Source organism: Brachyhypopomus gauderio, chromosome 3, assembly GCF_052324685.1.
Source record: "Brachyhypopomus gauderio isolate BG-103 chromosome 3, BGAUD_0.2, whole genome shotgun sequence".
In the NCBI taxonomy this organism is placed as follows: domain Eukaryota; kingdom Metazoa; phylum Chordata; class Actinopteri; order Gymnotiformes; family Hypopomidae; genus Brachyhypopomus; species Brachyhypopomus gauderio.
In genome coordinates this window covers 24,049,986-24,073,929 of record NC_135213.1, presented here as the reverse complement: position 1 = coordinate 24,073,929, position 23,944 = coordinate 24,049,986, and the positions used below count along the sequence as shown (strand labels likewise).

Below are 23,944 nucleotides of genomic sequence, written 5' to 3'. Positions count from 1 at the left end.
TGTGTTTGTCCCACTTGCTTGGCGTTTCACGCGCTGCGGACAGAAGTAATCATCAATCGATTTACATTGAAATTCTGCATTAGGCGTAATGGTGCAGGACCGCTCGCAGGACGGGTGCGAGGACACACAGGCGCTGCCATTTGGCCACTTTTCTGCGAGCCACAATTCAAAACTTCACGCGAGTGATCAATAGCCTGGCGCACTACGGGCGACAACGCCGCGCGCACACGGGCGCGTGGTTATGGGCGAGGTACATTTACCATTATATATCTTTTTTGTACAGCAAAGATCATCACGTCGTCGGTTTGCACGAAACACCAAGCATCGTACGTCACTAGTAGCAGAATGAAAGATTTAACACTAGTGGAACGCACGACGAGCCGCCACATATGCACAAACTTCATTCTCTGCTCACATTTTCACCAATAAAAGGTCTATCCAGTCTAACGAAGTAAGAGCTCGTTTTTGGAGATGGCGTTACATCATTAATTCGATCTTGTATGGTAAACTATTTCGCCTTGGTTGGTGTTGCCGCCTGCGGCAGTACCGAAAATCTCGTTTCAGTGCGGATTGATGCAATGCAACGAGACGCGCTCCGCACGCGCCTCATCTCGAACGACGGCGGCGGTACAAAAACAGCTGTCAGACGGCTTATACGATATCTGAAGTCAACCTCTTAATAAAAGCCGGACACGCGGGATTAAGTGCTGGCACCCACGTCCAACAGCTTCCTCACAAACCGACCATCATGTAACGAAGCTCGCTTTCAATCATACTAATACTCCTATTACGCCGCTTATACGCGTCAACATAGACAGCTGTCGGTGTGCGCGCGAGGCTCTTCCGCTGCTGACGCCACAGCGAGGCACGCGAGCGCCGGAGAGTCGCAGCAAGTGGTGCAGTGCGCGGCGTCTGGAGCCGTGCAGCTTCCTTACGCCTTACAAAACGCTCGTACTCACAGTTCGTAAGAACTGGATTTCATCCTCGCCTTCTCCACCTTCCGCCATGGTTAGCCGCAGGTTTTACCGCTGGACGGAGAGTTGTGGAGGCGGCGGCAGGTCCAGGGCTGTAGCGGGTGGCCCCTGTCGCATCCTCATTGGACCTTCATCATATTCAGAGGGAGGAGTTGGCCAGGTGTGAGCGTGCACGAGCCCGCATGAGCCTCCGTTCGACACGCGACGCCCTCTACTGCTCGTTTTTGGTCTGATGCGGTTTGGTCACACGTTTTCGCGCACCGACGGGATCCGTTTTGCGCAGCCTTGTCAGAGTTTGCATAAGAGCAGTATATCTAGACCAGTCGTGCTTTGCGATGGTTGTGGTGGTTATATAAACTTTAAGAATAAACAAAAGAAAGGACGCTGTACGGAAGACCAGAATATATTGGAAGCAGAGGTGCGGTTTCAGGACGTTTTGTACCTATGACAAGCTCAACTGAAGATTCCTTGAGTTTGTGTTACTACACAGTAGTAGTCACCTCACAAAGCCTTATTGATTTGTATTGTAAATGTCAGTTTAATTCAGATATAGAACTGAGAAACGCATGAAGCCCTGTGTCTAATGTCAGAAATGCACACCACACACACACGCACACACACACAGATTGCAAAACACCAGGCTGGAATTGGTCTGTGCACACACCAGCCAGCCCCATCCTCGAGTTCCAGGTTCCAACCCCTGCTCCACACCTGACCCCAGACTCTGCACCTGCAAGGCTTGTCTGATGAGGTGATGTTTCTAATGAAAGAACTTGTGGTTGTATGTAACATGCAAACACAGCGGGTCCACCAGCTCCTCCGATTCTTGGAGGAGTGACGACACTCACATTGGGCTGTATGAGATGGACCTGCTGCCTCTCCATCCGTAGAGGAGGCCAGCTATGGGTGTCAAGGCTTCTACCACACCAATAATTAATGAAAAAGAAGCAATCAGACACCTGCAAATAGGAAGTGAAAAACGTCCCAAAAACTCTCCAAAAGGATGGAAGGGAAGTGCTGGACCACGGCAGAGACCGGGATGGTGGTCATGGTTCATCAACACTTTTTATTTAAAATGGGCATCAAAAAAGGGTCTCTCTTGCGTTTCAGTCACAGACAGCTTACAAGTAGGCATGCTTTCACAAATTATTATCAATTTAAAAAACAGCACCAAGTAAATGAATTGATGGACCTGCTAAAATCAAACAGTATCAAGTCAAAAGGACAGACATGAGTCTTCTTGAAGTCCCACAGTCATCATTAAAGTCCAGACATATTCAGATTTAAAACTAAGTAAATGAACAAAACCATCAAATGGTAAAGTCTGAAATAATGTAGGACTCACCTCTTAGGCGTTTGTGATCAGTAAATTAGCAATGATTGGACAACACACTTCTGATCAATAAACTGTTGTCATTAAGAATAAAATATACAAAGTTCAGTTTAACTTGAAGCAGTAGCTGAAAACTAAAAACTATTGTACAATGTGACGATTCTTAATAATAACAATAATTATAATGTAATTGTAGTTTGGCACTTGGGTGGTGTAAACAGGTCAACTGTTTAAAGTCATAGAGGAGAGTGCAGACATACAGCTATGGACCTGAAGCCATCCTCGTTTGAGGGCCGTTCTTCTGTTCCCCAGAACACATCGTCTAGGATTAAAAACATTTCACTGTTGGTTTGGGGTTTTTCCTTCAGACTGACTCGTACTGGCTGAGGCGTTCTGGTTCAGTCGGTGTCATAGCTCAGGTAAGGACCCAGCCATCTCTCCGTCTCCCTCACAGGGACGCACTTCCTCCTGGAATAATCCTCCACCTGACCGGGGCAGAGAACTCTGGTTAACCACAACTGCCTGAACACTGCGTGTCCGTCCATCCTCCGGCTTAAAGTCACTTAAAAATAATTGTAGCCTACAATTACTGCTGTGAGACCATTTGAACTGTTAACGGTGTACAAAGTGAGACACTTTCTGTGTCACAGAAATGGTACCACGGAGCCTCACAGCATGCTTTAAGCCACAAATTGCTGGGGGGGGGGGGGGGGGGGGGGGGGTTGTGCATGTATCTTGTGGTGTTTAAGTTTAGGGAAAACAGTCCCAGGATGGCCCGGCTGAAGGCAGTGCTGTCTGAATGGATGTGGGTACCTGCTCCTGGGTGATCTTGCCCACAGCGAAGTATCTGGCCTTGGGGTTGGAGAAATAGAGACCCGACACGGCAGCAGCGGGGATCATGGCCAGAGACTCGGTCAGACCAATGCCTTAAACGAGAGCAGCAACATGCAATCAGACCACGTTCACACGGCCACAATACAGCAGTAATTGGTCCATGTTTGCATGTCTGACCAACACGCCAACACAGTCCATTTTCCACAGGCCCACGTCAGGTCCCATGGACCCACAGGTCCTGCAGCTGGGGGGGGGGCTCACCAGTTTTCTCTTGAACCCCAGCGAGGGACCACATGGTTCGTTTCTCGGTGTGGTCCGGCTGGCTGGGGTATCCGGCGGCCGGCCGGATGCCGGTGTAGCGCAGCCTGTGCAGGTCGCTGGCCTGCAGGTCCCCCTCCGCGCTGTAGCCCCACAACTCCTTCCTCACGCGGGTGTGCAGCTCCTCAGCAAAGGCCTGCCAGCACAACACCAACCGTCACCCCCAGACCAACAGACACCACCGCTGCTGCACGCCCCTACAGCTTCTCTGTAGATGGCAGACTGGTGGGCAGGAGACCACACCCATGCGAGACCACACCCATGTGAACCACTTTTCTTGGTGGTCTGAGGGATAGTTCGGTCAGTCCTAACATCTGTTTGTAGGGCACATCCGTGCCCTTCTAACCCAGTTACTGTCAGCCTGTCCATGTCCCATTTGGGCAAAGTAGCTGATTCTAGATCAGTGTAAGCAGATGTGTTTGTGTGTTTAGTGGGGATGTGAGCGCTAGGCTATGTCGTACCTCTGCCAGTCTGTCTGCGAGCGCCTTCACCATGATGCTGCTGTAGTCGTCTGCCTGCTTCTCAAAACCCTGACACAGCTCCTCGGCCCCGAACACGGCGACGGCAAACAGCCCCAGGTAGTCTCGCACGCCGCCACCCACGGGTGCCACGAAGTCGGCCAGGCAGAGATATGGCTCAGAGCTGGCAGAGTCCTTCTCCGCCTGCAGGGGGCAGTAAACCGCAGAACGCCAGTCTCAGATGAAACCACAGAACCACGTTAGAAACCAAAGCAAATAAACAATGATCAATCCTGTGGGGTTTAAAGTGTCTATCTTCTTGACCATTAAATTTTAGATTATATATATTATAAACAACTATATTATATGTCTTGTATATTATTCAAATATTTTCTCTTCCTTTAGTTTCTGCAATTTTTGTTTCCATTTAATAATCTTTTTTTTTTTTTACTTTTCACTTTCAGCTCACGTTTCTCTACCAAACAAGCTGCATTACCTGCTGTCGGAGCCCGTAGAAAGCAGCGATGGGATTGGACACAGCAGGAGTGACATCATCGGCATATATTAGAATATCGTCACCTTGGCTCTGTGCAGGCCAGAAGCCCACCAAGCCCCTGGCCTGTAAACTCTTACTGTCAATCACACTGTTGAGCAGACGCTGAGCGTCGTCATACACACGCCTGGCCTCTGCTCCTGCACATGCACACACACAGGAATGGACACAATACACAATAATCTCACTTCAAGCTACAAAAACAAACTATATAATCAGGAGAAAAATATTGTCATTTAATTTTACACTTATTTTATAATTTACAATTATTTAATACTTTTTAAATATTTTACATAAATTTATGCAAGTGATGAAAAATCTCAGAGTCAGAGCCGATTACTTCTCTTTACCCACGGATTTTTAACTGAAGCATTTTGGGGTACCCTCAGTCACTTACCCACAGTTTTATCATTGAAAATTTTGGGGTACCCTCGGTTGGGGTATTTCCCTCTGAGCTGCCACACATCAAAGAAAGGCTTCCAGTCGATGAAGTCCACCAGCGTCCTCAGGTCGTACGTCTCAAACACACGCGTTCCCAGGAACTGTGGGCGAACTGCAGAGAGCCAGTAAGGGCCATCAGTCTCAAGGCTTCCATCCGAACTCTCAACACAAGTGTAACTCTGTGGACGGGGCGTCAGGGGCCCAAAGCCTCAAGTTTGGCTTCTAGCTCAGAGCATCTGCAGCATGTGGGCAGCTCATTTTTAAAAGCCCCAGCTGAAGAGGCAACACATCCCAGTGTTGCTGGGAGAGCGTTTGGCTGGGCGGGGCAGGTCAGGACTGTGAGGAGGGCAGGACTGTGTTTGGGGAGCAGGAGCAGATACCTGGCGCTGGCTCAGACAGCCAGTCTATGTGCAGACCTTTCTCCCGCGCCTCGGCTAGAGACAGGTAGCGCCGCTCCTGAAAGAGGAGCAGTAACACACGTCACTGCACTACACTGTACCACACACACACACACACACACACGCACGCACGCACGCACGCACGCACGCACGCACGCACGCGCGCACGCGCACGCACACACACACACACACACACACACACACACACACACACACACAATAAGAGACGAGGACCCATGCTCAGTGATCCATACAGAGCCGCTGGTTTCACACACCTGAAGAGAGTCATAGTGCTCCTGTCGGATATCCTCATACTCCTCAGTCACCTCCTCAAAGAAATCTTCACGAGAAACTTCATCCAGGAGCTGAGAACACTGGAGAGAAAATGAGTGGGGAGAGAGAGAGAGAGAGAGGCAGAGGGAGAGAGGGGCAGAGAAGGATAGAGAGAAGCAGAGAAAGATAGGGAAAGAGAGAGAGAGGCAGAGAGGGAAGTCTTACAAGAGTCACATAATGCTGTCTATATGATGGTAGCCAATAGACAATAAAGTCTATAAAACAAATTAATTCACAGATATGAAACCCTGATCACTCATTTTCTCTCTGAAATGTTTTGCAGCAGGTCCTTCCAAAACCAAACGCAGACACACAGTGTGTGCAGACCCTAGCGCAGGCTCTATGAACAGGTGTGCTACTGAGTCATTTTTACCAATACTGACTTGTCAGAAAAATACTTACTTCAAACACCCAAGTATAATGTGCACGTCTTCATCTGGCCCTTGATTAATAAATCAACCAATCTACCAATCATAAACCCTGAACCTGCATACAGGTTTCTTAATTACATTGTAGCATGAGAACACTTTCTACAGTGTACCCAGAATTAGGTTATGGTTCATGAAAATTAACTCAAACAAACAAACCCCCACTTACCACTACCACACTACGTGAAGCGTCCAGGACATGAATCACTGGTGCACTGTACCGAGGGGCGATCTTCACAGCTGTGTGAGTTCTGTTTAAACAATCACACACACACACACACACACACACACACACACACACACACACACCTAAGTGCACACAAAATTGAACTCCTTCACACCCTTAGTGTGTCATATATACATACGCACATGGACAGTGCAGTGAAAAGGTTTTTCTGCCTGCATATCCCAACTCCTTTGAAACTCCTCTGACTCCCCCCAGAGGCCACAGGGTGAAGGACTTTGCTCAAGGGCCCCACAGTGACCAACACTGGCCCAATTCTGAACGTTTATCTAAGAATAAGTGGCAGGTATACAAGACTGACTTTGAGGTTGTGGCTCCTCCAATCAGGAGAGGGGTCGTCATACCCAGTCGCTCCATCTCCTTGGCAACATGAATCATTTCATCAAGAGACGGAGTAATGAGACCAGACAGGCCAATGATATCTGTGTGCAAGCATACGCGCGCACACACACAGACACACAGACACACACACACACACACACACACACACACACACACACACACACACACACACACACACACACACACACACACACACACACACACACAAATAACACAAAAAGAGAGACAGCGATACAAAATGAGTTTATGCCCCATTGTCAGCAAACAATGTTATTAAAAACAACCAGCAACCATCAACATTAAAAGCTCATTAATTCTATTTTTAATAGCTCTCCAAACCCATTATAGTCCCTTGTTTTGTTTTTGTTATGAAAATCAATCATTTTGAAGATGAATGAAGTTAAGGTAGCAGGCTTGTGTGAGATGATGTGCCCTGTCCTGGTGGTGAGAGTCCACAAATAGGGGAAACAGTTTAGAAAACAGTCATCAACTCAGACGGTCTCCACCCGCAACGCACGTGAGCCATGGCAGGTCTCACCCGCAATGCATGTGAGCTTTTTTGGATGTTCATGATACACATTTAAGATTACACCCTACTGGAAGACAGCATGAGGTTATGCTCTTTAAGAGAGAGAACACAATTTACAATTTGACTGAGATTAAATATCGACACAGCATGCCCTGTATTGAGCCATGTTATGTCACACTATGCTATGAAGTTAGAGACAGAGCTTCCCGAGAAACAGCCCACTCTGGAATAGACCCACCTGCTTTTTTGTCAATGGCCTCTTTTAAGATAGTATCACATGGTATCATAACCCCTAAATCAAGAACCCTACAAAAAGAAAAGCTATTATTACACTTTCATATTAACACACACACACACACACACACACACACACACACACACACGCCTACCCATCACCCACACGTGCCCAGTTCTGTACCACGCACTGCTTTCCGGTCTTTATGCGCACTCTATACACAGCTGGCTTAATCAGAGGTAACTGCTTGATCACTACACCCCTGCAGTCATTGATTAGCATGCTAACCGCATGATCACAGTGAGTGATGTTGATTACATAGCTATCATAATAGGAGCAATTCAGAGCCTAATCACAACAGCACACACACAAACACACACACGCCCGCGCAAAGCTGTGCCATGCTGTGCTGTGGACTTTGTGGCGTACCGAAAGTTGTTACACCCCAGTACGACACCCACTATGTTTTTTCCAATGTCGTGGACATCTCCCTTCACTGTGGCCAGAACAATGGTGCCCTGGTACGGGTCCTGCAGACACACAAATACAGCTCAGTCAAAACCCAGCACAGCTACAGTTACACTGCTGGTTACAGTACAGCTACAATTACACACCTACAGTAACAGTTTAGCTAGTTATGCCAGCATGTAGCAGAGCTACAGTTACACAGCTACAGTTATACAGCTAGTTATGCCAGTATGTCAGGTCTCCCTTGAAAAAGAGATTTTAATCTCAAGGGACTTCCTAGTTAAATAACGGTAAATAATAATAATGTACACAGGACCTCACTCACAGGACCTCAGTCAAGAGGTTAACAGAAATTATCACTTGACTTTTTTTTAAGACACGAACGCAAAGGACACCCCCCTACACACGCAGACAGCACCTACACACGCAGACACCACTCAGATATCCCCCTACACATGCAGACACCACCCTACACACACACAGACACCATTCAGACATCCCCCTACACACGCAGACAGCACCTACACACACAGGCACCATTCAGACACCCCCCTACACACGCAAACAGCACCTACACATGCAGACACCACCCAGACACCCCCCTACACACGCAAACAGCACCTACACACGCAGACACCATTCAGATATCCCCCTACACACGCAGACACCACCCTACACACACACAGACACCATTCAGACATCCCCCTACACACGCAGACAGCACCTACACATGCAGACACCATTCAGACATCCCCTTACACACGCAGACACCACCCAGACACCCCTCTACACACCCAGCCACCCCCTCCAGCACCTCCTGCTGGGCTTTCACTGCATTGGTTGTGTACATGTGAGAGCACTCACAATGTCCTCAGACACCCCAGATGCAGCCATCATCTCCTCTCTCTCTCTCTCCATGTAGGGAATCAGATAGGCCACTGCCTTCTTCATCACACGAGCCGACTTGATTACCTGATTAGACACACAGAAACAGGACCAAAAAACAACACTCACTTTTATTCTGTCCCATAAGACGTGAGTTACGGTCTGTTATGGTGAGTTAATGAGTTGCGTTCTGTTAGAGTGAGTTTGGGAGTTGTGGTCTGTTAGGGTGAGTTTTTGGGTTGTGATCTGTTAAGGTGAGTTTGTTTGCCCCAAGCATGCTGTGGTGTCTAGTATAGAGGAGCTTAAACCTAGTGGAAACCCTCTTAGTCTAAACTTAGTAAATACATAAATAAACAAACAAATAAACAGCAATATGAAGCAAATTCCATGTGGCAAACACATTTGATATCCATGTGTGGTCTCACTTCCTGTGCATTTCTAAATTACATTTAGTAACAAACCTAACCCAAGGCCTGAAGCCTCATGTCCAGGACAGCACCTGATTGGACACGGGCTCACCAGTGTGGAATCAGCGGCTGAATGCAGCATGCTGGGCAAGTGTTGCAGTGCTGCAGAAGTATAAATCAGTAAAAATCTGTATATTTGACTGCAGTTGTAGCATGTTTATGTGGGTATTGTGTGTGTGTGTGTGTGTATCTACTTGTGGCAGGAACATCTTGCCAGCTCCGAACAGATCTCCCACAGTCTTCATGGCATTCATAAGGGGACCCTCAATCACGTGGAGGGGGCGTGGATAACGTTTGACCTGAGCACGAGCCTCTTCAGTGTCCTCCACTACATATTTCTCTATACCCTGAACGGCACACACACACACACACACACACACACACACACACTAAGAGCGTACTCCAGTCTGTCCACACAGAGCACCCACCTTAATAAGAGCATACTCCAGTCTCTACACAGACCACCTACCTTAATAAGAGCATACTCCAGTCTCCACACAGACCACCCAGCTTAATAAGAGCATACTCCAGTCTCCACACAGACCACCCACCTTAATAAGAGCATACTCCAGTCTCTACACAGACCACCTACCTTAATAAGAGCATACTCCAGTCTCCACACAGACCACCTACCTTAATAAGAGCATACTCCAGTCTCTACACAGACCACCCACCTTAATAAGAGCATACTCCAGTCTCTACACAGACCACCTACCTTAATAAGAGCATACTCCAGTCTCCACACAGACCACCCACCTTAATAAGAGCATACTCCAGTCTCCACACAGACCACCTACCTTAATAAGAGCATACTCCAGTCTCTACACAGACCACCCACCTTAATAAGAGCATACTCCAGTCTCTACACAGACCACCTACCTTAATAAGAGCATACTCCAGTCTCCACACAGACCACCCAGCTTAATAAGAGCATACTCCAGTCTCCACACAGACCACCCACCTTAATAAGAGCATACTCCAGTCTCTACACAGACCACCCACCTTAATAAGAGCATACTCCAGTCTCCACACAGACCCCCCACCTTAATAAGAGCATACTCCAGTCTCCACACAGACCCCCCACCTTAATAAGAGCATACTCCAGTCTCTACACAGACCACCCACCTTAATAAGAGCATACTCCAGTCTCCACACAGACCACCCAGCTTAATAAGAGCATACTCCAGTCTCCACACAGACCACCCACCTTAATAAGAGCATACTCCAGTCTCTACACAGACCACCCACCTTAATAAGAGCATACTCCAGTCTCTACACAGACCACCCACCTTAATAAGAGCATACTCCAGTCTCTCCTCCACACTGCCTTCCCTCCACTCATCCGTCTGAATCACCTTCTTCCCTCCTTTAGCATTGTTCTAAAATGTGATGTAATGATACAGACATTATAGAAACAACCAAGACAACATGAATAACAACTAGTTAAAGACAATTAAGAAAACTCAAAGGCAATACACCACCACTGACCACAGCAGTTGGGCTCTGGACCCTGAGTGTACCTGAGCCCACCTCAGGCGTACATATATCCTTGGTCATAGCTGAGCCTTACAGAGCATTCCTAAGCTCAACTGAACCACCCTTCCTAAGAGTCCCTGAGACTACCGGAGAGTACATGACACTAATTAAACTTAACAGAGTAACTGAGACTTCCGAACCCTAACAGAGAGTGCCTGACGATACCTAAGCCTAGCCCTAACAGAGCACCTTACATTACCTAAGCTCAATGTACTTGACACTACCTAACCCTGGTGCTAACCCTGGCCCTAACACCTAACCCCTAACCCTAACCCCTAACGCTAACAGAGTACCTGTGCATACTGCAGCAGCTTCTCCGTGGCCTCTGGTTCGCGGTTCCAGATGAGATTCTCACAGAGTTCCAGCAGATTCTTATCAATGTCATCATACACTGGCAGGCTGCCCGCATTCACGATGCCCATGTCCATCCCATCCTGCAGGGGGCGCACAAATGGCTAAGCCCAGAGCAACTCAAAGCTGGCTTTATTGCCAAAACACAGGAATTCGCTAATACTTCAGCCAAACTTACAACTTCCTGTTGTAAAACATTGGTTAGTTTCAGAGTTTCAAGTTTGTCAAGAACACAGTAAGTCAGACAGTTTTACACAGGTGCTCTACAGCTGTGCAAATTGCGAATGTGGGGGACATCTGGCTACAAAGATCTAGGAGAATATAAAAAATACAGAGCCTCATACTGATATCTGTAAAGGTATATGTTCCTCTGCTAGAGACTTAGTGCCTGGCCCGCTGTGTGAGCAGCAAGAGGAGGTGCTTATAATGAGAAGAGGAGGGCGGAGTCTGTGTGGTAGAAGGCAGACAGGGGGGTGTGGCACCTTTATAGCATGGTAGAGAAACACTCCATGCATGGCCTCCCTAATGGCGTCCATTCCTCGGAAGGAAAATGAAAGGTTGGACAAGCCTCCACTGACCCTGGCACCAGGCAAGGTCTCCTAGAGAGAGAGACAGAGATAAAAGGAGAGAGAGACAGGGAGAAAGGGGGAGAGAGAGATACAGAGACAAAGTGAACATGGCAGGTGTAGGGTCATTCATTAGTTCATTAACACTACACGTTTACATGTGAATATAAGTGAAGTGTGTTGGTGGGACAGTCCTGACCAACCTTAATGATCCTGGTAGCTCTCATGAAATTGATGGCGTACATGTTGTGCTCATCCATCCCTGTGCCTATTGTCAGGATATTGGGGTCAAAGATGATGTCATTGGGGTTAAACCCCACCTTGCTGACCAGAAGGTGATAAGCTCTCGTGCAGATCCGAATTTTCTGATCCGTTTCGGTTGCCTATGGTGATGATGGCAAAACTTTCTATTACTCCGTTATCTGCATGATGGTCTATGATTGCAGTGCAAAGGTGTGAGTCACCGTTTTTGATGAGTGACAATGAGAGCCAGACTGCAGAGAATGAGACCAGATGCCTTCATGTGTCTAATACACATGCACACACGTACAGTACAGTGAAATGCAGTCTTCACATATCCCAGCTCTCCAACTCAGGGTCAGCAGTCACACAACTCCCCCACAGCAGAGAGATTACGGCCCTGCTGAAGTCGCCAGCAACGTCAGAGGCAGTATTTGAACCCACGACCCGGTAGCCCAACGTCACACCCACTGGGATGTTGGCACCTAGATGGAGACCGGAGACACGAACTGACCTGTCCCTCCTCATCGAATGCCATAACGACGACAGCAGCGCCGTAGCGACGGACTTGTCTGGCACGTTTCAGGAACTCATCCTCTCCCTCTTTGAGGCTGATGCTGTTGACGACACACTTCCCCTGACAACACTTAAGCCCCGCCTCGATCACACCGAAGGACGAGGAGTCGATGCACAGAGGCACCTGAACACCACCCAGACACATACCGCTAGTTACGCAAAGCTAGTTACATTCAGATACAGTTACGCACAGCTGCAATTACACACAGCTAGTTACATTCAGATAGTTACGCACAGTTGCAATTACACACAGCTAGTTACATTAAGATACAGTTAAGCACAGCTGCAATTACACACAGCTAGTTATCCACAGCTAGTTACATTTCGATACAATTACAGTTATGTAGTTACACACAGGTACAGTTACATACAGCTAGTTACATTCAGGTCTAGAGCACACAGTCTGGATATGCAGTTTTGTGTTTACTCACTGTAAAACTGCAAATCAGAATGGACGCTTGATCTTTTGTAAATAAAAGAAATTAAATATAATTAAAACTATTAAACATTAAACTTTATTAAGCTCTATTCAACAACATTTCTTGGGATTTGTCAAATCCATTCTACACTAACAGCATTGTGCTCCACAATTGGTTGAATGTTCTTATAAAGAAGGGTTGTTACTTTGGCGATGTCAGGCTCAGAGGCGATGAGGTTGCAGAAGCGCGCCATGGCAACAGATCCTTCCAGCATGCCTTCATCCATGTTAATGTCCAGGATCTGAGCTCCCATCTCCACCTGCGCTTTAGCGATGCTCAATGCCTCCTGAAAATTAGCACACACACACGCGCACACACAGACATACGCACACACAGACAGACACACACGCACACACACACACATATGCGCGCGCACACACAGACACACACACACGCGCACACACGCAGACATACACGCAGACATACACACAGACACGCGCACACAGACACGCGCACACACACACGCGCACACACACACGCGCACACAGACGTGCGCCACACAGACACGGACACGCGCATAACACACACGGACACGCGCATAACACACACGGACACGCGCATAACACACACGGACACGCGCATAACACACACAGACACGCGCATAACACACACAGACACGCGCATAACACACACAGACACGCGCATAACACACACAGACACGCGCATAACACACACAGACACGCGCATAACACACACAGACACGCGCATAACACACACAGACACGCGCATAACACACACAGACACGCGCATAACACACACAGACACGCGCATAACACACACAGACACGCGCATAACACACACAGACACGCGCATAACACACACAGACACGCGCATAACACACACAGACACGCGCATAACACACACAGACACGCGCATAACACACACAGACACGCGCATAACACACACAGACACGCGCATAACACACACAGACACGCGCATAACACACACAGACACGCGCATAACACACACAGACACGCGCATAACACACACAGACACGCGCATAACACACAGACACGCGCATAACACACAGACACGCGCATAACACACAGACACGCGCATAACACACAGACACGCGCATAACACACAGACACGCGCATAACACACAGACACGCGCATAACACACAGACACGCGCATAACACACAGACACGCGCATAACACACAGACACGCGCATAACACACAGACACGCGCATAACACACAGACACGCGCATAACACACAGACACGCGCATAACACACAGACACGCGCATAACACACAGACACGCGCATAACACACAGACACGCGCATAACACACAGACACGCGCATAACACACAGACACGCGCACACACAGACACGCGCACACACAGACACGCGCACACACAGACACGCGCACACACAGACACGCGCACACACAGACACGCGCACACACAGACACGCGCACACACAGACATGCGCCACACACACAGACATGCGCCACACACACAGACATGCGCCACACACACAGACATGCGCCACACACACAGACATGCGCCACACACACAGACATGCGCCACACACACAGACATGCGCCACACACACAGACATGCGCCACACACACAGACATGCGCCAGACACGCGCACACACACAGACATGCGCCAGACACGCGCACACACACACACAGACACGCGCACACACACACACAGACACGCGCACACACACACACAGACACGCGCACACACACACACAGACACGCGCACACACACACAGACACGCGCACACACACACAGACACGCGCACACACACACAGACACGCGCACACACACACAGACACGCGCACACACACACAGACACGCGCACACACACACACAGACACGCGCACACACACACACAGACACGCGCACACACACACACAGACACGCGCACACACACACACAGACACGCGCACACAGACACGCGCACACAGACACGCGCACACACACAGACACGCGCACACACACAGACACGCGCACACACACACAGACACGCGCACACACACACACAGACACGCGCACACACCGATACACACACACAGACACACACACACACACACCGACACAGACACACACACACACACACCGACACAGACACAGACATGCACACAACACACACAGACATGCACACAACACACACAGACACGCGCACACACACACACAGACACGCGCACACACACACACAGACACGCGCACACACACAGACGCGCGCACACACAGACGCGCGCACACACACAGACACGCGCACACACACACAGACACGCGCACACACACACAGACACGCGCACACACACACAGACACGCGCACACACACACAGACACGCGCACACACACACAGACACGCGCACACACACACAGACACGCGCACACACACACAGACACGCACACACACCGATACACACACACACACACACCGACACACACACACACACACACCGACACAGACACAGACATGCACACAACACACACACACAGTCAGACTGAGAGGCTGATCTTGATTATTGAAGTTTACATCTGTTTTTCAGTTAAGAAATGAACACACAGTGTGGTGAGACACTGCCGTTGGGAGTCTTCACACACACAGTCTTCATCACACATCACCTCGTAATTTCCTGCCATGATGAGTTTGGCGAACCTGCGTGACCCGGCGACATTACAGCGTTCACCAATGTTGACAAAGTTGGTGTATGGGCCGATCCGAAATGGTTCCAGCCCTGAGAACGCAGCCAGACAGACACGTCACGATGCTCAAACAGGCCAGCAAGACAACAGCAACGCAGCAGTCATTCCAAACTAAAGCTGAAGTGTATGGGCTGACCTAGTAAACTAAAGCTGAAGTGTATGGGCTGACCTAGTAAACTAAAGCTGAAGTGTATGGGCTGACCTAGTAAACTAAAGCTGAAGTGTATGGGCTGACCTAGTAAACTAAAGCTGAAGTGTATGGGCTGACCTAGTAAACTAAAGCTGAAGTGTATGGGCTGACCTAGTAAACTAAAGCTGAAGTGTATGGGCTGACCTAGTAAACTAAAGCTAGACTAAAGTCTCTGTGCTGAGAGCGTGCGCACGTTTGCGGGTATAGGAGTGGGTACAGTAGCGCGTGTGCGGGTACAGTAGCGTGTGTGCGGGTACAGGGGCATGTGTACAGTACGTGGTTACAGGAGCGTGTACACGGGTGCAGGCTGATTTCCAGTACAAACCACTGCACACACAACTGTGGCCAAACTGCGGTCAGACCTTTAAAAGTTTTTTCAGAGTCTTCTAGTGCATGGTGACAGACCAATGTCCCCTAGTGCATGGTGACAGACCAATGTCCCCTAGTGCATGGTGACAGACCAATGTCCCCTAGTGCATGGTGACAGACCAATGTCCCCTAGTGCATGGTGACAGACCAATGTCCCCTAGTGCATGGTGACAGACCAATGTCCCCTGGTGCATGGTGAGATTGAGAACAGTAGACCAGGAACTCACCTGAGAGCAACATGAAGTCACTGAAGACATCTTTCTGAGGAATCCTGGCCTTACATTGCTTCACACACTCAGAAATCGCTCTGCATAAAACGCATGCACGCACGCACATAACCATGTTCTTAATGTAGTTCACTGCTGCACAGTGTGTATACAGCATTTCTGTCAGACTGTCGGACAAAGAGACTGATCCAGACCTATGGGATACACTCACTACTTCATCGTATGTGGTTTGGATACACCACAGGATTGTGACAAAGTCAGTCAAGGTTACCATGATGATGCAGTCAACCAAGGTTGCCTTGGTGACATAGGTAGTCAAAGGTGCCAGGATGACCCAGTTAGTAAAGGTTGCTAGGATGACCCAGTCAGTAAAGGTTGCCAGGGTGACATGGTCAGAAAAGGTTGCCAGGGTGATCTGCTACCTAATATGGTGTGGTGTTGTTCCACAACAGCCCCCTACAATATTGACCAAGCCATCCACCGCAAACTCCTGTGGGAAGGTAAACACTAGGGTTAGGGTCTTTAATGAAGGGAACTGCTTGAACTAATACAGAGTGAGTGACTACAGACTGTAAAATGATGACACGCTTTACGTGCTTCCAGAAGGTTCCTCTGCACTAACCAACTCCTGTGATGTTAGGAGCTGGCCTTCCCTCACCTTCATGTGTGACGCCATGATCTCAGGGGTTTCATCATACCCTCCGAAGGTGTTGGGGAGACCTGGAGAGAGTGAGTAGTGAGGCTGCTGTCTGGCTGCTCGAGCGTGGCATGACTGAACGGGCTGCGTTACCTGCATTGGGGTAACACAGGACGAAAGCGCTGGTGCTCCTCCCGATGGTCTCGATAAACGGCCTCATTTCGGTGGCGCCCAGAGCACAGTTCAAACCAATGCTGGAGGAGAGAGGGAGGCTCACACGGCACGCTCACGAAAAAGAGGACATACGACAAGTGCCATTTTTGTACAGCAGGGGGAGAAGGTGAGTGAGCAACTCTAAATTATCCACATCACACATCTGAGGAAATGCTGCTGGTCTTTTATCCATTAAAAAGTAGTTAGGGTGGGGCTAGATCGTACCTAGGCAATAAGAATGACAGTGTTTAACCTCTAGGATGTGTAACCAAGGATGGTGTTTTAATCTCATTCTTTTTACGATGGACAAACTACTGGTAATCTTTGGGGTTTCCACAGAACTGGCTTAATAAAAGCTTCTGAACACTGAATCGGTAATAATGACACTATGAGTATTGATAAAGGTGATTCAAAAATGTCACTTTCTCAAGCTGAGCAAGACTGGGGATGTGTGACATCAGCAGTTCATACCACAGAGGTTTCATATGAGACACACTGACAACAAATGCCTCTCCCGTCTGCCCTGAGAGAGTACGCCCACTCTTATCCACGATGGTCCCCGAGATCTACAACAGACGCACACACACACACAAACAATTCTATGCATCCATAAGAAGAAAGCATGTAGGATTGTTTCTAAAGTTGCTTGCTCTGATGCTTAATAGATACCAATCAATAAAGTAAACTAATAAAATTACAGATACATTATATGGAATAATAGATCAAATATATGGATGGATGGATGGCTAAGTATGGTAACTCACAAAAATGGGTCTTGGTTCATATGACTCCTCAAACAGCACATCAATAGCAAACAAAGCCGCCTTTAAGAGAGAACAGAATATACAGAATATTCTAATACAGACAGAATATAATTTGCAAAACACTCTGGAACAGACAGAATAGAACATGCAGAACACTCTGGAACAGACAGAATAGAATATGCAGAATATTCTAGAACAGACAGAATAGAACATGCAGAATATTCTGGAACAGACAGAATAGAACATGCAGAATATTCTGGAACAGACAGAATACAATATGCAGCTTGCACTATCCCTCCTAACACCAGGCCAAGCCCAAAAACCAAGCCCTTTAACAATCAGCAAAAAAAGTATTTTTTAAAGAATCATAGGTTGGCACTGCCGCTGTCTGTTACTGCACGCATGAAAGATAAATAAATGAATGAAAGAGAGAAAGAATGACACAGGAAGAGGCAGGAAGAGAGAGAGGTCTACCTTTGCATTAGCTGTGTCAAAGATGGTCTCCACCAGCAGGATGTCACAACCTCCATCCAGAAGGCCTCGAATCTGCTCAGAGTATGCCTCAACCAGTTCATCAAACGCTACGGAAACACACACACACACACACACACACACACACACACACACACACACACACACACACACACACACACACACACACACACACACACACACGCACACCCTCTGATCGTGCTCTAAATGAAGAGTTTGGTTCCAAAACGCGATAAACGCCATTTAAAAAAAAATGAGTTAGAGCCAGAATCAGAATGCTATGTGACCACTCTTGAAAAGCCAATATTCAATTTTTATCAAAACGCCACATCCGCCGTGTAATACTGCCCTGTTTTCTCTCTTTCCTTCCAAAATGCAACAAACGCCAATCCTGATTTCCCGCAGAACGCCACATCTCCACTCATCCAATCACAGCGCACCACCACATATGGAAACATCATAGACGCGACCTGTTGAGCCGCTCGGCATTTCTTGTAGCCTACTTTGTTAAAATATATCTCGTTTTTCACTCTCAAAATCCGCGAAAATGAACGGTTTTGATAGTATAGAGGAGCCTGTTCGTATAGCAGTTATACTATTTATGTTAATAGTTATACTATTTTCACTATTTATGCCTGTAACGGGTGCGAGAGAGTCGAGGATGCAAAGACGAGGTGCGTTCAAAGGCTACGTTTATTAGGCTTGACGCTGGACACACTCACGGCGTCTTGAAACAGCTGTCAATCACACTGAACAGTAAACGCTCACGGCGCATCATAACACCAGTAGAATACACTACACAGTACACGCTCACGGCGTGCTGACACGGTTTAACACACAACGAATGTCACGTTAAAGACGAGCACCAAACGATACAAACACACACACACTATATACACGTAGCCTAACAAGCACCTCGTGAAACACATTAGTCTTTACGAGACAAGTGAACACACACACACACACCCACACACACACACCAACGGACGTACATATAAAGACACGGACAACATTAACACACGCTCGAAGGGAGGGGTTCGGGGCTGTAGCGTAACAATGTCTTGTTCGTTAATTAAATGTTTTGAAATTTGTGTTTTTAGGCCCAATGGTCAAACTATTATATTAAGATGTAAAATTTACAGTTATTTGTTATTGTATTTTGCACATTTTAAGTCAAAAAAATATTCTATTGATGCCAAAGGATATACAAGACATTTTGAAAAAAAAACATGGCATGGATTTATTGCGTTTTGCGAAAAAACGAATTGTTTTTTTTTTAAATAAATCTTTAAATATTAAAATCTTGATTTGTTTGTGTTTTTTTAACCTTAGTATGGTATTTGAAAGTTTGAAACAGAAAACAGTGGTTTTCAGCCTACCACTTTCTTGCTAAAGAAAACACATTTTTACTCAAATTGATCAAAATGGATTTATAGCGTTTTGGAACCAAACTCTTCAAATATACTCACCAATATTTTTCATATATCAAACAAAACTGAATTACGTTATCCTGAACTAAGTATATTTCAACCAAAATTGCACACATCAAATTCCACAACACACTGCTCTAGTGAGCGATTGAAGATTGTGTATGGAAATTCCATGGAAGGATCAGGTATAAGATCAGGTGTATTTGACCCTGTAACAGGGCAAAGAACCTGAAAAAACAAGCATTCACCACAAGAAGGGTTCAGTCTTCACAAGGCAAGCTTACTTATGTTTCGGAAGTCTGGCCTCTCCACAGAGGGCGATACGGATAACGTCCTGTTGGTTGGACCCACAGCGCCTGCCACATACCGCTTCACACCTAACAACAAAACAGACCGTGAGCGTCCTGTCGATTTCTGGGCTCCGAGCTGCTCCTGTTGTGTAAGGTGTGTTTGAAAGCATCATCGTTGTGGTGGCGGCGGTCTGTAATGCCCACAGTTATACCTGTCTGAGCAGTTACGTCATCAGCGGCCTTCCTGGCTAGCTCCGCTGAAGTCTTGTTTAACCGATACGCCTGCAACACATTGACAAATCAGAATGTCACTATATTACTGATGGGACAACACACAAGGATGCATTTCTAGACACAGTCTGAACCTAATCTTGGACAACACTGTTTTGTTAACATCAAAGATTTTACGTTTGTCCAAACAAAGTCAGACATACGGTCAGTTTGTCCATTCTTTTGAGAATTGTGATTCTCAAAATGTCATATACAAGACTCCTTGTTCCAGGAGCAGAGTTCTGTATAAATTCATTCAGTCCTGTTTACCAGATCCTCCAGCCCGTAGTCAGCCTGAGACACTCTGGTACTGCTAAATGTGTTCGTCTCTATGATGTCTGCACCGGCAAGTAGATACTCCTACAGACAGAGACAGACAGACAGACACAATAAGATGTACTTTGCAATCTTGAACCTTAATGCTGCTTTATAGCATCTGGTCTGCTTATGCGAGAAATGTGTGTTTACCATTTTTAACATCAAACTATCCAACAGATGGCAATTATCTCAGCTAACGAAATGATAATAGTGTTTATTAACATTTGCTAAATAAATAAAGGTGAAACCAGAGACACACAGCACACTTCATTCACACACCGCAGACTCATCCAACCTGTCAGTCATCAGACATGTAGCGACAAGAAAGGTAACGTCCAATTTGGGGGCGGGGCTTTCATTCATTATAATGATAAATAGTCACCCAAGCTCCGTGCCTAGTATAATGGTGTGACAATGTGCAATGCAGATGGCTATGCCAGAGATTAGTGTACATAAACACACTGATCCGTCCACATTCTTTGTCCAGATCCTCCCATGTTTCTTTTCAGGCTCTCAGTCTAACACACAGATTAAACACACAGCACCTTATGAATGCTATAAATGACATCGGGCTGGGTGATGCTCAGTAGGTCATTGTTGCCCTTCAGGCTCTTGGGGTGGTCCTTGAACTCTGTGCCCCTGAAGTCATCTTCCTGTAGGTTCCTCTGCTGCACCATGGTGCCCATGCCTCCGTCCAAGACCATGATCCTCTTCTGAAGCGTATCTCTGAGCTCATCCTCCAGGGAGACAGCACAGTCCCCTACAGCACACATAGGAGTTGCAGTTATTTCACATGACATCTCAACTCCAATGTGGAAGATCTACCACTTTAATTCCAACCTTAACCTAATACACCTGATCTGGTTGGGGGAAGGGGGTCTCTTGGATTGTAGCTAGACTGCACATGTACACGTGTGCAAACACACAGACACACACACACTTAAACGTCCTTGAATTCCAGATTGCTGGTCTCCCTGTCCTCTATATCTGTAATTCTGTCTGATAGCTGTCTGTAAACCAGAGTTGTATAGTAACGAAGTAGAACTACTTCACTACTGTACTTAAGTACTAAAATGCTGTATCTGTACTTTACTGGAGTATTATTTTTTTCTCCTACTTCCACTTTTACTTCACTACATATTTTCCACCAGTTTAATACTTTTACTCCTATACATTATACAATAATGGAATACATTTTTTACATGCTGTATAGACACTCGTTACAATTATAAACATGTTAGCTGGCGCTGTGAAGCGATCAATTGTGCAGAGATCAGGGTGTTGCTGCCTTCTCTGAACACTTGAGCTTCGTAATCTAGGTTTGTACATACAGAACACTTGTATTTGTGGTCTTTGACATCTTTGATTTGTAAGTGATATATAAAAACAATTGATAGTCAAACTTTGATGGCTTTCTTTAATTAATTCAAAACAATACTTGTACTTTTTACTTTCAGTACTTGAGTAATACATTTTAGAATAAACTACTTGCAATACTTAAGTACAAAAAATGCTGAATACTTCTGTACTTCTATTTAAGTAAAGTTTTTAAAGAAAACTTCAACTTCTACTCAAGTCAATTTTTTTTATAGAGTACTTGTACTTTTACTCAAGTATGGGTCTCTAATACTTTATACAACACTGCTGTAAACCGACTGGAGTATGTCCAATGTCAAGTGATGCCCTTAAGTCTGTCAATTAACACGGTTGTTTTAATCGCAGGACCACCACTTCCGTTCATATTCTACCAGCTTCAGCGTTACATAACGCTCGCGACTATGATCAACTCTCCAGTTATTAAAAGCAGCAACTACAGAGGGATAGAAAACCATCCCAGCATAAACAAGTGTCAGACACGTCTTCAATGAAACTACACTAACGGAACGTTTATGAAATGTTCTTAATTTAAAGCACAAACAGGCTGGTGAATCTGGCCGTCTTGTCCTAGCCACGTGTGTAACTGCAGAATCATCAGAACGTCCCACTAACGGATTCTGAGGGTTGCAAAGTACTCGAATCTGTGTTATCTAACTCGAAAATACAAGACCTAGCTGAGCGAACACACTCAAAGTGAGACGATACACGTCTGCTCAGTTCTTGTTGAACTGGATGTTAGATCAGATCTAGGTGATGATACACTGACGCAACCGCAGATATCACAGCAGTGTTGAAGACGGACACAACTTGCCGGTAGGTGAATGAACACAAAGCGAAGCGTGAATGTACACAGCCTGTTAGCGGACATCATCGGAGTTATGATGGCTGGGTGAATTAATATCTAATCACCTTTTGTATTTGAATAGGTACATCAGTATTATCCAGCTGTCTGGCATGGCTACAAACTTACTTGTTCCTGTTGCATGATGAATTGTCGGCGCCATTCTAAACTTTCAGTTAAAATATATCATTCCAAATCGAACTGCACAAAAGCGAAGCAATTTGATTTAGGATCTAAAATATCGCCCGAGTTCTCTAATGAGTACTCGTCATAGCTTTTCCATAAATCGACTCAAAATCTTCGCCCGGTTCAACACGTCAACTCGTGCAACAAGTCGCCTGCCTACTGCGCATGCGCCAAACGGCTGCCGCGCGTAGTGACATCGACCTTCACTTATTCACTAGTGCGTGTCAGCCGACGTGATCTGTCCGTGCCCTCGCGGACCGTTCTATAGGCTGGGCAAAGTCTAAACCCGCGCGGCGAAATTAACTTACATTACACTTTCAGCATAACATTACTGATTGCTTTTATAATCCTTTCATAATTAACGATAGCAAGACAGAGACTGTAGTCCAGTGTGATTGACGTGTTTCAGTATGACGACACGTTCACGGAGAAGCAGAAGCACGCGCTACCTGCTCTAGAACGGGCTGCGCTCTAGATATAATTCCAGTATAATTACTGTGGTGTAGCGCGAGGCTCCAACAGCGTCAAGGCCACCAGGTCGATTAGCAGGGAGCATACGTGCTTTCTCTACTGGATAAGAGCGTTTGCTAAGTACTGTAAATTAAATTATAGACTAATTACCTACCACTCTACTTGGTTAGCTACCTAATGCAACACAGAAAGACTGATATAAATTATGAC

General features: G+C 46.7%; 2 protein-coding genes across 10 annotated transcripts in view; both read right to left on the bottom strand.

Annotated features, from left to right (window-relative positions):
- ryr2a (ryanodine receptor 2a (cardiac)) overlaps window positions 1-1,098 on the bottom strand; it is a 188,237-nt gene extending 187,139 nt beyond the window's left edge. For all 9 annotated transcript variants that reach the window (XM_077000565.1, XM_077000568.1, XM_077000567.1 and 6 more), the window contains exon 1: window positions 960-1,098. In XM_077000565.1, coding sequence (XP_076856680.1) covers window positions 960-1,007 — 48 coding nt within the window. In that variant the 5' untranslated portion in view covers window positions 1,008-1,098. The remainder of the gene's footprint in view (window positions 1-959) is intronic.
- Window positions 1,099-2,014: 916 nt separating this feature from the next.
- Window positions 2,015-23,584, bottom strand: mtr (5-methyltetrahydrofolate-homocysteine methyltransferase). The gene is made up of 33 exons (XM_077000577.1): window positions 23,207-23,584; window positions 21,405-21,619; window positions 20,812-20,901; window positions 20,484-20,553; window positions 20,266-20,358; window positions 18,534-18,640; window positions 18,060-18,119; window positions 17,767-17,861; window positions 17,236-17,336; window positions 17,104-17,165; window positions 16,868-16,935; window positions 16,446-16,525; window positions 15,579-15,691; window positions 13,134-13,274; window positions 12,448-12,633; window positions 11,897-12,076; window positions 11,610-11,726; window positions 11,070-11,210; window positions 10,530-10,619; window positions 9,435-9,587; window positions 8,753-8,860; window positions 7,850-7,950; window positions 7,424-7,491; window positions 6,616-6,736; window positions 6,240-6,321; window positions 5,585-5,683; window positions 5,292-5,367; window positions 4,868-5,023; window positions 4,414-4,610; window positions 3,921-4,121; window positions 3,403-3,595; window positions 3,121-3,233; window positions 2,015-2,792 (listed from the first exon to the last, which is right to left on the bottom strand). Exons 1-33 carry the CDS (start codon window positions 23,238-23,240, stop codon window positions 2,706-2,708), a joined length of 3,798 nt encoding a protein of 1,265 aa, XP_076856692.1. The 5' UTR covers window positions 23,241-23,584; the 3' UTR covers window positions 2,015-2,705.
- Window positions 23,585-23,944: the final 360 nt, after the last annotated feature.